At 40.0% G+C, this 18142-nt stretch overlaps 1 protein-coding gene across 2 annotated transcripts in view; it reads left to right on the top strand.

The window, feature by feature from the left end:
- LOC136855647 (uncharacterized) overlaps positions 1-17891 on the top strand; it is a 28795-nt gene extending 10904 nt beyond the window's left edge. Inside the window, exons 2-7 of one of the 2 annotated variants that reach the window (XM_067132844.1) lie at positions 11781-11944; positions 12279-13002; positions 13267-13509; positions 13878-13956; positions 14677-15049; positions 17656-17891. In XM_067132844.1, the coding sequence (XP_066988945.1) occupies positions 11816-11944; positions 12279-13002; positions 13267-13509; positions 13878-13956; positions 14677-15049; positions 17656-17781 (1674 nt within the window). In that variant the 5' untranslated portion in view covers positions 11781-11815 and the 3' untranslated portion in view covers positions 17782-17891. Of the gene's footprint in view, positions 1-11780; positions 11945-12278; positions 13003-13266; positions 13525-13877; positions 13957-14676; positions 15050-17655 lie in introns of both variants that reach the window. The other variant, XM_067132843.1, reaches the window with a different exon arrangement.
- Positions 17892-18142: the final 251 nt, after the last annotated feature.

Raw genomic sequence — 18142 nt, forward strand, 5'->3', positions numbered from 1 at the left:
GCACCAGCGCTTCCAGCTGAACTTTCCTGATGAGATTTAACCTCACGAAAGGAGTTCACGACGGTAACTAAGCTAATAAAGCTATCAGCAATGCATAATAATAATAATAATAATAATAATAATAATAATAATAATAATAATGATAATAATACTAATAATAATAAAATCCGGATCTTGTTTGCCCTCCCCAGGTGACTGTAAGGGAGACATGATACAGCCACCCTCCCCCTGCAAACCGGCTTGTCCGCCCCGGGTGGGGGCGGGGTTGGCATGGGAACGGGAGGGTAGGGGAGACATCCAACCTCCTCCTGCAAACTTGTTTATCCGCTCGGGGTGGGTGGGGGTGTAGGTAGGGGATTGGGAAAGTAGGGGAGACAGCAACGCAGGGTTCCAGCGCGCGTAGCGCACGCCTAAAGTTCGTAATAATAATAATAATAATAATAATAATAATAATAATAATAATAATAATAATAATAATAAGGAAGAAAAACAGAGACTGAGAGCTCGTGACTCATTTGTGACTCGTGACATCCATCTGAATCTTTCGTTTTGGAAGGTGAAAAAAAAAAAAAACTACTTTCTGTAGCAAAAACAAGCATCAACGAAGAACTTTTCGGTATAAATCTTCTTGGATCTGTTCACCGAACTGGGACCTTTGAGGTCATTCAGCAGCTGAAACGGAAATTGACAGTAAAAGGTCTGAAAGGTGTAACAGGAAGAAAACCTCACAGCAGTTGCATTATGAATCAGTTGTTAGGCGAGGGTGGCAAGTAAGATAGGAAGAGAGAATATGAAAGGACACTGAATTACGAAACTAAAGGATTAAAGAAGACTGATCACAGAGGCTCGGAGCGAAGACTTGAGATGAAGACAGACAAGAACGGTAGGAAGAAGATGGCGTCGAAATCTCTTCAGGAACCAAACCACGCTTTGGTGTCGTCTGCCCATTTCGTTTCAGGAACGCCAACGTGTTTTCTCTTTTTTGTCCAACACTCCCCTGAAGTGTTCTGACACACGAGCAGGGAGGATGTAATATTGTTTATCGATACACTTTTCACGGAATGCGTCATCAGTGCTTACGTTTGGCAAAAATATCACAAATCAGAGAGATCAGAAGTGAAATAGAAGTGGATATTAGGTTTGGAGTTCAATATCCTCGCCATCGACAGAGGTTGCGCTCATAAGCTTTAATATCGCATTTGTTTTATCGATACATTAACTTATTATTTTCTTTTGATATCTCGTTCAAGCAAAATAACCTGTATACATATATACATACACATATATATACATATATATATATGTATGCATATATAGATATACACATATATAATGTACGTTACTTTATGCATAAAATATACAAACACTTGCACACAATTAAATATATATATATATATATATATATATATATATATATATATATATATATATATATATATATAAAACACATTTAACGGCGAAAAATATAAAAAAATAAATCCCACAGCAACATAAAGTAACCGATATTGTGAGTACGCTTCAAGGACAAAACTACTTTGACAATAACGTCATTTCTGACGGAAAGGATTCTGTAGCCTGTATACGTTTTTTATAAACGTCTTTTTACGTTTTAAAGAAAGCGGTTTCTTAAGGAGTTCCCTTCTCGATCCCAGCTGATATGATGGGATGAGACTGCTGGTGCTTCATCCTTTTTTTTTTTCTTTTTAATCCTGACTGGAGCCCATTCGATTCACCTAGGGGTCATGGCATTCACTCGCCTGTCTCCGGCTCGCACGGGAATCGAACTTTGTCCTCTCATTTGTGGAGCTATATATATATATATATATATATATATATATATATATATATATATATATATATATATATATGTATGTATGTATGTATGTATATATGTATATGCGTATATGTTATATAATATAATTTATATATGTATATACATATATGTGTATATATATGCATAAATATTATACAATACACATATGTATATATAATATATTTATATATATATATATATATATATATATATATATATATATATATATATATATATATATATATATATATATCCACGTCTATGTCTGTACATAAGGTCACAAGCATTTAGTACATACATACAAAACAACCGCAAGCACGCAAACACACAAAGTATCACAGTGACCGCGATGTGTTTGCGTGAGCCGCTACTATAGTCCCCTCACGAAGGAAAAAATCAGAAACGCCGGCGCTGTTAAAACTACCTTCCCTCCGGCAATATCGCTCAAGGTTAAGGAAAACAAAAGAAGCGGAGCATTTTTTTTTTTTTTGTGCGTGCAAGTCTCGCCTACTGCATTGCACTAAGGCCCCGGGAATGCAGTGAGTGCTTCTGGACGCTGCGTAGCAGAAAATCATGACAACAGATAAACATCGCCTGATGCGGAGGTCCGTCCGTCACGAAGGGATGGAATGGCACCCTACTAAGCTTCCCCTCTCTCTCTCTCTCTCTCTCTCTCTATAACATCATCTATTTTTTCTACACTTTTATTTATGCCACGCGGTGATAATGTGGTAGCTAGGCACGCGTTTATGAGTCTGTGAATGCAGTATGTTATATGTATGTCATACAAAAATAATAATTACTTGTGTAAAAGTATACCCTTTTTATTATATTATATATATATATATATAATATATAATATATATGTATATATATAATACATATGTATGTATGTGTATGTACACATGTGTGCGTGTAAATTACTCACAGTGATGAGATGCACCATATATATCGAAAGATCCACAGTGATATACGTCAGTAGGAAGTTAATTTTATTTATTCCTTTGCAAATGTACCTAACTTCGTATACAGGTATATATATATATATATATATATATATATATATATATATATATATATATATATATATATATATATACATACATATATACAATGTTTCAATCTAATCATAAGTATATGAAAAACACTGATACACTTATGGGAATTCTTGACATGTTGGTATTTTGACAAACTGACTAAACCAATCAAAATACAATTTTTCATCCACCTACGTAACAAAAGCAACGACAAAAGCGACTAACGTCTGCCACCCCGAAAGTACCGTATAGCACTGAAATTCAATATTCATAAAGAACCAGCCCAGGAGCCATGTGCCCCACATTCTATAAATAGATTGTCGCCTTAATAGTCCGTCTCTCACACGAGCCTTATTGATTTTCGTGACGACCATCTACGAATAACGGTCCCCGTCCCCCTCTGCAGTAGAAGTCTCAACGAAAGCGACCCAATCAGCGGGATGGAGGTGTCCCATATGGGCAGCGCCCCCATAGGAATTACATGGGAATATATGATGATGATAGTGATGATGATAGTGAGGAGGAATGGCGCAGGCGCGTATCACCGTTCACGGCGAGAGGTTGACTTTGTCGCCCAGCGGTAGAAGAATAGAATAGTGAAGTATACCTTAGTTTAACCAGACCACTGAGCTGATTGACAGCGCTCCTAGAGAGGGCTGGGCCGAAGGATCAGACTTATTCTACGTTGCTAAGAATGAATTGGTTACCTAGCAACGGGACCTACAGCTTATTGTGGAATCCGAACCACATCATACCGAGAAATGAATTTCTGTCACCAGAAATAAATTCCTCTAATTCTTCATTGGCCGGTCGGAGAATCGAACGCGCGGCCAGCATAGTGCTAGCTGAGAACGGTACCCACCCTCCCAATGAGGAACTAGAATAGAATAGGATATAGAGTTTAGAATACAGAGTTTAGGCCAAAGGCCAAGCGCTAGGACCTATGAGGTCATTCAGCGCTGAAACGGAAATTGAGAGTAAAAGGTTTGAAAGGTGTAACAGGAAGAAAACCTCAAAGCAGTTGCACTATGAATCCATTGTTAGGAGCGGGTGGAAAGTCAGATGGAAGAAAGAGAATACGAACGGAGGTACAGTAAAAGGAATGAAAGGGGTTGCAGCTAGGGACCGAAGGCACGCTGCAAAGAACATCAAGTAATGCCTGCATGAAGACCACTAACGGCACTATCCCCCTACGGGGGCTCAGCGGTAGAAGGTCGCTTACGAACAGGCACAAAGGACAAGTCTCACCAGACAGACGTATGGCCGTCAATTTACAAACGTCCGTCACTCGGTGGCCTTTGAATCTCCTTATAATGCTTTTAGAACTTCTACAATTTACGGGACAGTAAATAAGCGTGAAAATAAACGCTACCTTTTCCCTTTCACTTGGCAGCCAGGTAAACAGAAGAAAAGCGAGCTATTGGAGTTTCACGCTACTTCGTGCTCATTCATAAAACGAAAAGGTGTCACGCTGATTTTTGGTACAGGTCAAATAACAGGAAAATGTAGGAAAACTTATTAATAATTCTGTAATGTTATTAAGAGCTACAGCCATCCAAATACTGACGCAATCGTTCGCCTTGTGATTTTGTTTATTCTCATCTGGGGGCCAACATCATCAGGTGTGTGAGGAGCCTAAATGTGACCAATATCGTTTCTTCACAAAATCACCAAGATCTATGGTCACTATTTTCTTTTATATTCTACTTGCATCTTGCCAATGCGCATAAACGTTCCCTGAATTCAGTGATGTCACTGTAATCTCTACGAACGTTCCCTGAGTTCAGTGATGTCACTGTAATCGCTATGTTTTGACAAGTTTATGCAGCTTTCTAGTTATGCTACGTTGTTGGCAATGATCTAACATTGCGATCAAACTTTAGTATATTATTTTTTCCCGTCCTTACTTTTTTGCGCATGATTCTGAGAGCCGGTACGTTTTAGTCTTTTGTAAAAGAAAACTATTGTGCCGGCTTTGTCTGTCCGTCCGCAATTTATTCTGTCCACGCTTTTTCTGTCCGCCCTCAGATCTTAAAAATTACTGAGGCTAGCGGGCTACAAATTGGTATGTTGATCATCCACCCTCCAATCATCAAACATAGCAAATTGCAGCCCTCTAGCCTCAGCAGTTTTGATTTTATCTAAGGTTAACGTTAGCCATTATCGTGCTTCCGGCAGCGATATAGGATAGGCCACCACCGGGCCGTAGTTAAAGTTTCATGGGCCGTGGCTCATACAACATTATACCGAGCCCACCGAAAGATAGATTATTTTCGGTGGCCTTGATTATACCCTGTAGCGGCTGTACAGGAAACTCGATTGCTCCGAAGAAACTTCGGCGCATTTTTTACTTGTTTTTTTTTTTAGTAGTCTGATTATAACAACTACTGCAAAACAGATTAGTTTTTCACCCTACGGAAGGTCAGCTACAACCCCTTTCATTCCTTCTACTCTACCTCCTTTCATATTCTCTTTCATCCATCTTACTTTCCACCCTCTCCTAACAACTGATTCATAATGCAACTGCCGAGTTTCCCTCGTATTACACCTTTCAAACCTTTTTGCTCAATTTCGCTTTCAGCGCCGAGTGACTCATAAGTCCCAGCGCTTGGCATATGGTCTAAATTTTACATTCCATTCCATTCGCATATTCTACGGAATAGTAAAATCCACCACACGCAGTCTGAAGAATCGAAGGTACGAAAGAGAAACTGTCATATCAGACATCATTTTCGCCTGTCAATGAACAACGCGCTGGAGGAGTAACTGCAGTGTTGCCCAAGTTTCTGGTACCAAGGTCCACCTCTCACTCTGGAGCGTGACGCCACTATTACGCTTCTCTCGTCCTTTACGCAGAGCGGCAAACACTACCGTCACATTACTGAATTTTCCTTTCATCTTGGTATGCGGTTAACCATTCCACAGTCACAATGGTCGACACTGAAATGCTTCTGGATTGACGGATTTATAAACATTAGGCATACATGCCAAGCACTTGAGCAACTTAGGTCATTCAGCGCTGAAACGGAAATTGGCAGTGAAAAGGTTTGAAAGGTGTAACAGGAGGAAAACCTCGCAGCTGCACTATAAAATAACTTGTTAGAAGAGGGTGGAAAGTAAGACGGAAGAAAAAGAATATGAACGGAGGTACAGTAAAAGGAATGAAAGGAGTTGCAGCTAGGGGACGAAGGGACGCTGCAAAGTAGGTCAAGTAATGCTTACATTGCAACGCAAAGGGTACACTGCCGGCACTACGGGGGAAATGCTTCTAAAGCCAAGCGTGCAGATATGAAGAGTTGGTAACAATATTTTCATCCAGATTGCGGATCTTTCCTAGGTAGCGACCCCCAAGGGTTTCCGGGGGTCGTTATCTAGGAATAATATTTCTTGGGGGTCATTGTCTTTATGATATTTACAGTCTTTTGTTTGTGTTTTTACGGTCATCCCAGACGGGCTTGTACTAAACACGCCGCAAAGGTGGACACATACCGGGTTAAAACCCTTTTAGGGGGTCACTATCCAGGAAAACTCCCAGATTACTACAGACGAAAACTTATAGGACAATTTCCCCTGACACTTTTGTGTGATGGTCCGTGAAACACAGAATGCACGAACTGAGATGTGATAATAAATGGCACTGAGATCCGGATTGCGACGAAATGCAATGGAGTTGTTATTGGCCGGAGAATATTCATGAAAATCCGTCCCGGGAGGGGCAATGCTATCACTATCAGACATGTCAGTGCCCCGGAGTAAAAACGTAGCCTACTTGTGGAGGTAAACCAGTTAACGGAAAAATCAATAACGTTGTCCACAACTGCCGACTCCGGTACAGAGGACGGGAGAATTTATAACCCCGTTTTTGCTTCAGCCTTAATACTCTACAGACCTTCCATTTTCACGTGGGATGATTCTATTTTCTCCCTGCCTAATACTTTTATCATTGTCATACTCCCTGAAACAGAGAAAAAATCAAGGGGGGATAAATAGCCATCCTTTTGACATTTACACGACGAAATGAACTCTGAAGTGACAGGCAAAAATCATCTCACATACTTGGCCGAGTTGGCGCCCCAGAAGCTCATTTCCGGAGCGGCCTCTCCATTTCTGCACGGAGTGTTGACGAGACTCTTCATCTCCTGTTCTCCATTTCATCAAGAACCCTGACTTCATATCTGATCTTCGCTTGCTTCTTGGATGCTTTGCTCTCTCTCTCTCTCTCTCTCTCTCTCTCTCTCTCCTGCTAACATGGGCCTCGGAAATGTCCCATCAAGACTCGCTCTCCTCAAGAGTTAGTTGATGATCGAAAATCATTCCTGCGGACCGTTCGTCTGCGCAAAGCTCCGAACTATTTCCTTTTCTGCTAATCTTTATTCCACGAGTCACAAGGTATTCTGTGGCTTAAGACTTTGCATCTACCGTTCAAGTATAAAGAGGCCACAGTTCCGTTACCCTTTGGTAAATACGGTACAGATCTGAGGTTCCTTTTTCTGGCATTTGTACTTAGGAAAAGAAAACACAAGTAAAAAATGAGCCGAAGTTTCTTCGGCGCAATCGAGTTTTCTTTACAGCGTATAATGCTGCTTGAAACTCTCAACAATGGCCCATGAAACTCTCAGCCACGACCCATGAAACTCTCAGTCACGACCCACGAAACTCTCAGTCACGACCCACGAAACTCTCAGCCACAGCCCATGAAACTCTCAGCCACGGCCCATGAAACTTTCAGCCACGGCCAGGTGGTGGCCTGTGCTGTTGGCAACTATGGCAGTGCCAGACGCACGGTCATGGCTAACTATAACCTTAAATAAAATAAAAACTACTGAGGCTAGAGGGCCGCAATTTGGTATATTGATGACTGGAGGGTGGATGATCAACGTACCAATTTACAGCCCTCTAGCCTCAGCAGTTTTTAAGATCTGAGGGTGGACAGAAAAAGTGCGGACGGACGGACAAATAGCCATCTCTATAATAGTTTTCTTTTACAGAAAACTAAAATGGTAATGCAACTTGAAACAGTGAGACGTGAACAGCGAATATTCAAGAAAGTGATAGATTGTAAGTGCAGCCGTTACGATGTAAATTTATCATCCGTGTCAACCCGGCTTCATTTTATTTCTAAAACGTTCAAATATCGGCGTCGATGACCATTGCCGTTGTGTCGCCAGATTGCTCGTCATAATCGATTATTCAAGCTTACGCATTTTACCATATTTATATCACCTGCTTTTAATGTGTCCTGACAATGGCGCACCGATAACTTTTTAAATTCCCTCAACCAATTCAGTCTTTTGTGATGAATTGAGACCCTCGTCTGAGGCAGGGAAATATTAGTATGAGTTAAAATGATTTTATATACTTAGTTACAAGTCACCTAAGTGTTTCACACCTGGAAAAAATGATTAAAGTCACGATAACATAATGACTTCAGTCATTTTCGTTACTTTTGTCGTCTCAAAGCTTCCTAACATTCTCGCAATCGTTTTAATCACACGAAACCCAAAAATAAGTAGAAATCAGAGGAAATGTTGATAGGAGAAGTGACTGTGTCCAAAAACAAAGCCATTTCCATTATTGCGGACATTCACCCAAGTTTTTGTTTCGCTGCGTCACTGTCTTTTCAATATGATCTTCTCACATGTCAAGCTGGTACACTTTCGTGACTTGACCTAATTTCGAGGTACTTATAGCAATCCAGCAACCGCTTTCTTAAGCTTTCAAATAGGCATTCACCACAATTTGATTTTTAATTTGCTGTAAAAATAAACTGTGCTGGCTTTGTCTGTCCGTCCGCACTTTATTCTGTCCGCCCTCACATCTTAAAAACTACCGAGGCTAGAGGACTGCGAATTGATATGTTGATCATCCACCCTCCAATCATCAAGCATACCAAATTGCAGCCCTCTAGTCTCAGTAGTTTTTATTTGATTCAAGGTTAAAGTTAGCCATAATCGTGCTTCTGGCAACGATACAGGGTAGGCCACCACCGGGACGTGGTTAAAGTTTCATGGGCCGCAGCTCATACAGTATTATACCGAGACAACCAAAAGATAAATCTATTTTCGCTGGCCTTGGTTAAGCGCTGTAGCGGCTGTACAGAAAACTCGCTTGCTCCTAAGAAACTTCGGCGCATTTTTTACTTGTTTTTAGTTGCAGAAACCAGAGTGCATTGATTACTATTACATACATCTCCAAGTTACTCAAATCATGGCAGTGCAAACACTAACCTCTGTTAAAGCTACATACAACTCCCCAGAGGAAATGAGAGGGCTTCCCAGACAGTTAGAAGGCTACTGTAAAATTAACCGACTGAATGACTGATAGAGTGATCATAAATTATCTGGCGTCACTACTACTAGGGTCACTGCCGCCGAAGTCACTACAGATTACAAAAGATGTCTTGAGATACAAGTCTGCTGAAAATTTCAAAAGATGTCTTGAGATACAAGACTGCTGAAAATTTCATAAGAAAATATAAGCTATATTCGTCCATGCCTACAGTCGATGCACTTTAAGAATATCCCTTGGCCACGCCCCCCTTCCCCTGGCACCGTAGATAATGCATGAAATTATTGTACCGCGCTCTCCAACGATATTAGTTGTTGCTCGGCCATGACACTGATAACATCAAAAGATCGTTCATCCCAGGGAGGAGTGGTAGACATCAGAGGAAGGAACACCCTCCCTCCACTCATCCGAAGACGGATAAGAACAGCGTTGCCAGCCGTATGAGTAATATTGTGAATGAGGGGAGGGGGCTAGGCTGAGATGACGGAGTGGGGTAGGGAGGATGTGGGCGTGGCCGAGCGATATTCTTAAAGTGCGTCGACTATAGTAGATGAGCATTACTATGTTGGTAAGGAAAGGTAGGCTATTCAAGCCTGCAATAAGGAACCTCACTTCAGATTGATTTCCAGAACCCAACTACAAAAATCGGATAAGAAAAGTCACCTTTAGCCACTGAGCGTTTGAAAATGTCAGAAATATCTTTTTCCTTCAACTGAGTTGCAGGGTAAAGATTTTGTTCAGTTTGCCAAAAGCATTTTCAACGAAGGAGACATCAAAATTAATTTAGAATAACACAAATACTCTAGATAACACCAACACGCAAATTGATAAGGCTCAGTTTAACAACTACAATGTTTAAACTGGTAGCGCTCATGGCCTTAATTCACACCGGTACAAGATATACAAGGTAAACAACTAAGAATGGTTGTGCTGACATAATTTTGGGGCAGGAATTGATTGTACTGATATCATTTAGGAACAGGAATTGGTTGCAATGACATTATTTGGGGACAGGAATTGGTTGTACTGACATCATTTACGGACAGGAATTGGTTGAACTGACATCATTTTGGGACAGGAACTGGTTGTACTGACATCATTTTGGGACAGGAACTGGTTGTACTGACATCATTTTGGGACGGGGATCATAAAAACTATTAAATCTGGCACTAAAATGCACAAAACAAGGAAGGTTAAATAAGTTGGAATGTTTTACCTTAAGAATTCGCCGAGCAAAAATATACAAAAATAACTTCAAAAAACCATTTCAAAAAATAACAACAGAAAAGAAGCCATACCTGAGTAGGTAGAGGCCACGGCACCTAAAGTGGCCCAGTGGCTACGAATAGCGACACAGAAGGCCACCAAATTTGCGGACCAGTCGAACAGACGAGTTGTTAACTTTCAGCTCCCAAAAACCTGAAATGAAAGTTTGGTATTAATATTTGCCATGCAGGGTGTCTTTTGCAAATCTGTCGCTTTTTCCCTCTCTAAGCAACAAACACTTCGGTCCAATTATAGCTTCTCGACAATGTCATTTCTTGACCAGACTGTACTAGTCTGAATATTTTTGCAATTCTGTGGCTTTTTTTCCTTCTAAGTTTTTTCTTCCCCTTCTAAGGAATTCTCAAGGTCTTCCGACAGTTTTAATGCTTGCACTTTGTTTACAAAATATGCTTCAAATCATGTCAGCAAGTGCTTGGATATTCTCATCACATAAAACGTAATTACCGAATTATTGAATTGAATTGAATATAGAATTTAGGCCAAAGGCCAAGCACTGGGACCTATGAGGTCATTCAGCTCTGAAACGGTAACTGACAGATCGTAAAATGTCTGAAAGGCGTACCAGGAGGAAAACCTCGCAGTTGCACTATGAATCAATAGTTAGGGGAGGCTGGAAAGTAAGATGGAAGAAAGAGAATATGAAGGGAGGTACAGTAAAAGGGACGAAAGGGGTTGCAGCTAGGGGCCGAAGGCACGCTGCAAATAACCTTAAGTAATGCCTAAAGTGCACCGCATGAGGTGCACTGATGGCACTAACCCCCTACGGAAAATTGCTGAGTTAGGGCATTCCTGTTTTTACACTGACAGGTCGTGTGACAGCTGTCATAAATACCCTTTCGGCCATTTTAAATATTTATTCTTCGCGTTTTCATGTCAGAAAAACTTCACGCTGCATTTTTTCATATCCCCGACACAGAATATGCGACATAAAGTCATTTTTACACTGTCATGCACTTTAACTTTATACAGTCCTCTTTCGATGGGACTGCCTTAAGTTATTAGCTTAATGTACACTGATAGTCAAGTGATCCGCCTGAATAAGTACACTATACCTTACTCATCATAAAATGTAAAAATTACGGGTATTTTTCTAAACTTACTATTACTCTTTCTATACCTGCATTAGAAAGTTTCCAGCTTTCTGAAATTCTATTTCATTCAAATAAATAAACAGAGCCCTTTTTTCGTGTTTACATATCTGCCTACCTTTGCATTTTTTCTTACTCATGCAATTGTATTAAACTTTTCATAAACATACAAAAAAAAAATCATTCATGAATATGTTCATCGAATCTTTCATTCATTTCCAACACTGCCGCTTTATCAACATTAATGTTATTCTCTTCTGTGCCCAGGTGTTCCAAGAACAGACCCTTGTGGGAAACTAAATATGTGGGGTCGGTGGACGTGGGCAGTATGTCTTGTGGGGGTCATGACATCGGCTGGGGCAGGGACCCCCCACTGGCAGCCCTGTAAACTACAGTGTGATAACAACTTCACTAAAAATGATTTAGCACAGGTTAGTATTCAGTGTCACTGCCTGTTCGCTTCTCGTGGAAAGTCTCTGCCTGTTTCATTTTTTTTACTTGTTTTCGTGATCTCTGACCAAATTCCTTTACTTTCTTCTGTCAAAAACCACAGTATTACTCAAAACATGATTTCCTGTCAGTTTATTGTGATAAAAACTGCAACTTCTTACCCACATGCTTGCTGCTATTTGGTTTTCGATAACATTCGTCTGTTCATTCGTGAAATAACATTAACAAAAATTTTGGTAGCTTCCTAAAATGCAGATATAATGAAACAGTGAACTCTCTTACAATGACTTTCCTGTCTTGTTTGTCTTCCCCCAGTCGGCACTGGTCAGCGTATGCGAGAGAGGATGCGACCTCTTCACAGTTGCACTTATATCCACACCCCAGAGATCCCCTGTCTTGCACTTGGGGAACATCCTTCTTCCTCCCAGTCCGCCAGTCAGAACGTCCCCCCATGACCTAGTGGTCAAGGTGGAGAAGACCCAGGTGGCGAAAATAGACAAGGAGGTGGGAAACAAGCAACTTGCCCCAGACAAAACCGTCCTAAACAGTGACGAATCCCCGCTGAAGTTCAACGCTATCCATCAGAAATCCCGCCAGACAACCACTCAGCCAGCGGACCACCCAGTCCAGGACCATCCGGCTCAAGCGGCTCACCAAGTCACGACGACTCACACACCGATTTCGCCACCCGAATCCTCTAACCCCAAGCCAGTGAAGCCTGAGGAGCACACGGAGGAGACGAACAACATCGACGCAGATGAGACCAAGGTTGTAGAAACCAGGACCATCATCATCAAGGAGGACAAGAAGGATGAACAACTGCTCAACACTGAGAGCAAGGAAAGCAAGGTGGAATGGAAGAAAGTTGCCAGAGCGAGGGAAAACAAAAAATCCACGGTGGTTATCTTAAAGAACCACGAGGCCAAGAAGGGAAGTTCTGGCAATGAAAAAGAGCACCCCAAGCCTCCTTCTCATCAAGAAATCACCATTGTCAGTGGTAAAGACCGCCTGGAGCAAGCAAAACATTCTTGCAGGCATGGTAGGTTGGCTTGATGTTCTAATGAAATGGCACTGCACGGCCACATACACTTTTCAGAGATATTTTATTTGAACAACAAAAGCTGTGATACTCGTTTTATATAACAATAACAAAGTATTCAACACCGATGAATTAAGCAATGGTAGATTAGTCTAATTTCATTCCACAGATCTTAATCCTGTTTGACACGTTAGGTTAGCCATCAACTTCTTTACAGCAAATCAGTGATAACATGTCCTTAACTTTTGACTATTTCTACGCCAGCATGTGGGACTGCTTACAACGTAGCGGCGGAACAGGAGGCCTGCGTGGTAGGCTGTCACCTGCAGGCAACGACTGCTTCTCTGCAGCCTTCTCACGCCTCTCCTCCACAGCCTTCTTCCAGCACACCCCTGGCCATTCTCCAGCACGTCATATTTAGCCTGGCTGGGCATGTCGGCCGACTGGTTCGGGTCACCTGGACTTGGACATCAGGGTCTCAGCAAGAAGGCCAAGAAAAGATTCAAGGTAATGAATTCTTGGGTAAGAATCGAATACAAAATAACATTATCTAATGTTAGTTCTTGCACAATACTTTTTCTTCCCAAAGGAGCAATATTTCAAAATTTTCCATTCTAGAATTAGAAACATTTTTTGTCTTTCGAAGCACAATGGAAGAACTAATTCTTTTATCTGCTACATTCTCCAAATAGTTTATAAACCTAAATAGGGAAAAAACAATAAGGAACTAGATAAAAACATTTAGACTGAAAACTTAACAATGGAAACCACGAAGCATTAGTTTTCAACAAGGGAACTTTTTAACAAATGAAATGTTTGCAATAATTTCTCCTACTGTTTGACATCACTCATGACATTCAAAACTCCTTTCCCAGTGTACGGAAGCGAATCGAGGACAAGAAGCACACCAATCATCTACAACAAACTCTTGGGTCCAATCATGGTTTCTCAGCCGTAAGTCATTGCGTCTAAACATTAGTCTAAAGCAGCGGTTCTTAACCTGGGGGTCGTGACGTTTGGGGTTTCTCAGGGGGTTACAAAGGATTCGGGAGAATATAATTTATTTTCATATATTTGGATCAGCCAGTTGGACTTTTACCACTGAGTGAATCAAGGTTCACCAGTTCAAATTTTATTATGGGGGATGCGGTAATATCCTGAAGAGTCTCGGGAGGCTAAGAACCGCTGGTCTAACGCATTAGTCTAAACATTTTCTATGACCTTCAAAATTTGTTTGGCTTGCTGTACCCCAGCTGCGCTTCAACATTTAACAAGTTATGTAATAAGCCTTGAATCAAGCCCCTTAAACGAGGCTTAGATATACTTATGCAAATAAAAATGTAAGAAAGATTTAATGAAGTATTCTCTTGAGTGTTACAAAAAATCAATTTGTAATGCTTAGCGTTTAGCACGCGCCATTCCAAAATTTGCTCTTGTTCTTATTTTATCGGATCCTTTGCTATTATTTTTTTATGAAAAAATCTCGCAAGTACTGTTGCTTCACCGCATGTGCCTAAAATGAAAATAAGGCAGTACTAAGATACTGATGCCCATTAACTTGACTTTTTTTTTATATTTTTGTTTGAGCTCAGGAAAATAAGTATCTTTCCTTGACTGAGGTCACAATGCTCTAAAACTTAAGACAAATTAAAAAAAAAAATCTTATTTTTGCAGGAAAGAGATTTCTGTATCAGAAACCAACGTTGGGTTATCACTAGTTGCTTCAACAAGGCATCACGAAGAGCATTCTAGCCATCATGTCCAGCAACAACAGCAGTCATCTCAGCAACACCAACAACAACAGCAACAGCAGCAACAGACACAGCAGCAGCAGCAGCAGCAGCAACAACAACAACAACAGAACCAGCTGCAGCAGACTCTGCAGCAGCAGCAACAGCAACTTGACCTCCTTGAATGCATTTCAAGGAAGTCGGGCTTGCCAAGGTGGTTCATCGCTGTGACCATCTTTACTTCCGCTCTTGTTATCCTGTGGCTGTGCTTCACCCTCACAGCTCCTCCCGATGACATCAAGGTCGTCAAGACTAAGGTAAGAATCGATGTCATTCTGATTCAAGTAGGATATTTCTATAGGTATTATAATGAATAACAAAGCGCATTATACCGAATGCAGTCTGCATTGCCACTGAAGTCACCGGAAGGCGAACTTCTTTGTCCAGATTTTTAAAGCATTTTAGAGAAAATGGACGGACAAGTGAGTGTTTCAGTTCTTGCAATGCCTGCGTTCAACATGGCGTCATTAACACCAATGTGAAGGTGGTATCACATTCGTTTAACAAGATGCATTTAGTTTGCCAAGCTTAGCTGTTACTTCCAGTGTTTCGGGAGCATGGTTTAACAAAATATTTTTTTCTCCCAACATGATCAGCTTCTTGTGAACAAACAAACGACGTGGAAGGCTAGCAAAGTCCTTACTTTCTATTCTTGGGCTTTGAAGCAATACTTAGAGGAAAATTGTTAAATAAGGAATACCATAGGAAAGTAAATGTGAGTTATTTAGAATAAAATTGTTCTTAAAATGACAAAACAGTAAAAAAAAAATATACCTACCGAATCAACAGGCATATGCCTAACGTTTGCTTGGCCAAGATTCTGTTCCTTGTTGTTACCATTCTAAAACGCTATTTTTTCTTTGCCATGATGGTTCGATTACTTTTACCAAATAGAAATTATTTTTATATGAAATCAAGCTGTACCTAGAACAAAATGTAAATGATATAACATCCTATCAAATGAGTAGTTTGAAGGGTCCTGTGTAGCCTAGGCTACCAAACTTCATTTTCTTGCTATTACCAATCCCTGAGACGTATCGTTTGGTGAAAACGTAAGTTACTCCAGGATTTGTTAAAAATATGAGAAATACTACTAATTTTTACTCTGAATCGAATAATACTGTTTTCTACGGTTTGTTTACGTCGTCCGGTGACACCAAGTGAGCTGTTACGGAATTTCGTTAGAGTTAAAATACATTTTAACTCTAACGCTCCTTTTACATGTCTAAAACTGAAAAACTGATGGCGTAGACGGTGTTCTACAGGCCTACCTACTGCAAAGAATTCTTAACGACTGACAAATTACAGAGGGTGTCCTCATACATTCCAATAACGAGTTCAAAAGACAAGACTTGTTGACTACCATTAATTATCCTGCTCACTAGGCTACCAGAAGCATTTTCAGTAACGAGCAAGATCTTTTATATTGCGTTGCCACCATAATATGCTGGAAATATATGTTAAGAGCACATCTACGTCTAACATGACATGTTTCTGACTAGCACAAGATTACTGGTAAATAAAGTTCATTGTGCGGTGCTTACCTGTGTCTCTTCAATAATTCTGCTCATTCCTTCGATTATAACGCGCGCAAATTGAGAAAATAAACGAAAAAAATCAGATGAACACAAGATCCACATACACTAAGGATGTTCTGTTTTCTGTAGCAGCGTTGCCATGATCTCAAAACAGTAGGATCGTACAAAGGTTCCAAAATTATCGTATTTCAATGAAATTACAGGTAGAGTGAAATTATCGTACACCTTATATTTTGTCGTATTTACCTTAATTTATCCTTTTTTATACGATATATATATATATATATATATATATATATATATATATATATATATATATATATAATGCTAATAAATTTAAGGTTGGTCAATTTTGCCGACTGTATTTTACCTTAATTATTCTTTGTTCTATATCGAGATTCAAACCAAGACTGATAGACGCAAAAATAATATTAATTTCAACTCTAAGGAAAAAAATCACGTAACTAATCTTTGCATTTATTTCCTTTCTAAGATTAATATATAATAATCTTCCTCATCAGTTACATTGTCATATAATTTTTTTTTTTTTTTATTAAGGCGGGCCATCATATCATTACCAGGACTCAACTTACACAATTGCCTTGGTTTTTTTACACATTCTGTAGTTAACATGACTGCATTTACCGTAGCGGGTTTTTAATCTATTTCTTTGTTCTACTTTAAAAAGATTGACTTTACTAAACTCTTTGGCACTCTGCATTAAAGTTGGATAAGCTGAGTATAGCCTACCTAATGCCAAGTTACCAAGGTACATTTTCACTATCCGCAGGTATAACAGAGCCTAGGCTTATATATTGGCTTTGGATATAATGCATGGCAGCTCGGCAATGAATGTAAATAAAGGTGTTGACTTCGGAAATTCAGGTGAAAGTGCTTTTTGAGAGTACTTTATCCTTAGAGTTATATCTGTTTTTCGAATGTATGCAAGCAGTTTCCGTGAAATCTCTTATCTCAGGGCTCTTAAGAGAAAAAACAAATTCTTGTATGATGCGATTCCCACTTTAGACGCTTACAAAGAACTTGTCTCATTTAAACAATCTAAGGTACTTCATGACGGAATCGGAAATTGGCGTAATGCCTACGATGACCATTGCATGGGGGAATCGAACAATTTTACTTCAATATTTGCTGGAAATTCAGTGGAAGGATTTTACGTCTAACATTTATTTTTCCTGGAAAAACTTCCATAAAGTTGATGTTTCTGAAGCTTGAGATTGGAAATGAAAATTGGAAGAAAGTTGTACTGAATCAGGGACTTGCTGAACTCTAGTTATTGGACGTTAATTTTTTTCTTCCCGTTTCAGCCTCCAGAGCTTGAGATGGAGGAGGACGAAGAGGAGTTCGAGGAAGAAGACTTCAGCTGTTCGGAAAAGAAGAAGCTCCTGGCTCAGGCAGATGACGTCATCAAAATTCGAATCGAAAATGTGTAAAAGGAGGCGTCCTGCTTTTCAAAGGACACGCCCATGGAAAAGCAACCAGGGAGAGAACCACTCAAAGAACGGAGGAGACAAAGGAGGGAGAAAGGCTAAAGTAAGAGAAATGAGGTGAATTAACAAATTTTAAAAAACTGAATGGGGTTGAGAGAAATACTGAGAAATGTTAGGGATTCAATATTGGAACTGGAAAGGCAAGCGAATCTTAAATTGATATGCTATCCACATCAATTCGTCTCCCTTAGGATATCTTTAACATTATTCATTAGAGTAAAAGTAATGTATTATTCGTGTTGAAAGAGAGAAAAACTAAATGAGTTGAAGGTACAAGAAAATAATGTTCATTGTAAAAAATATC

This window comes from Macrobrachium rosenbergii, chromosome 32, assembly GCF_040412425.1.
Source record: "Macrobrachium rosenbergii isolate ZJJX-2024 chromosome 32, ASM4041242v1, whole genome shotgun sequence".
NCBI classification, from domain to species: Eukaryota; Metazoa; Arthropoda; class Malacostraca; order Decapoda; family Palaemonidae; genus Macrobrachium; species Macrobrachium rosenbergii.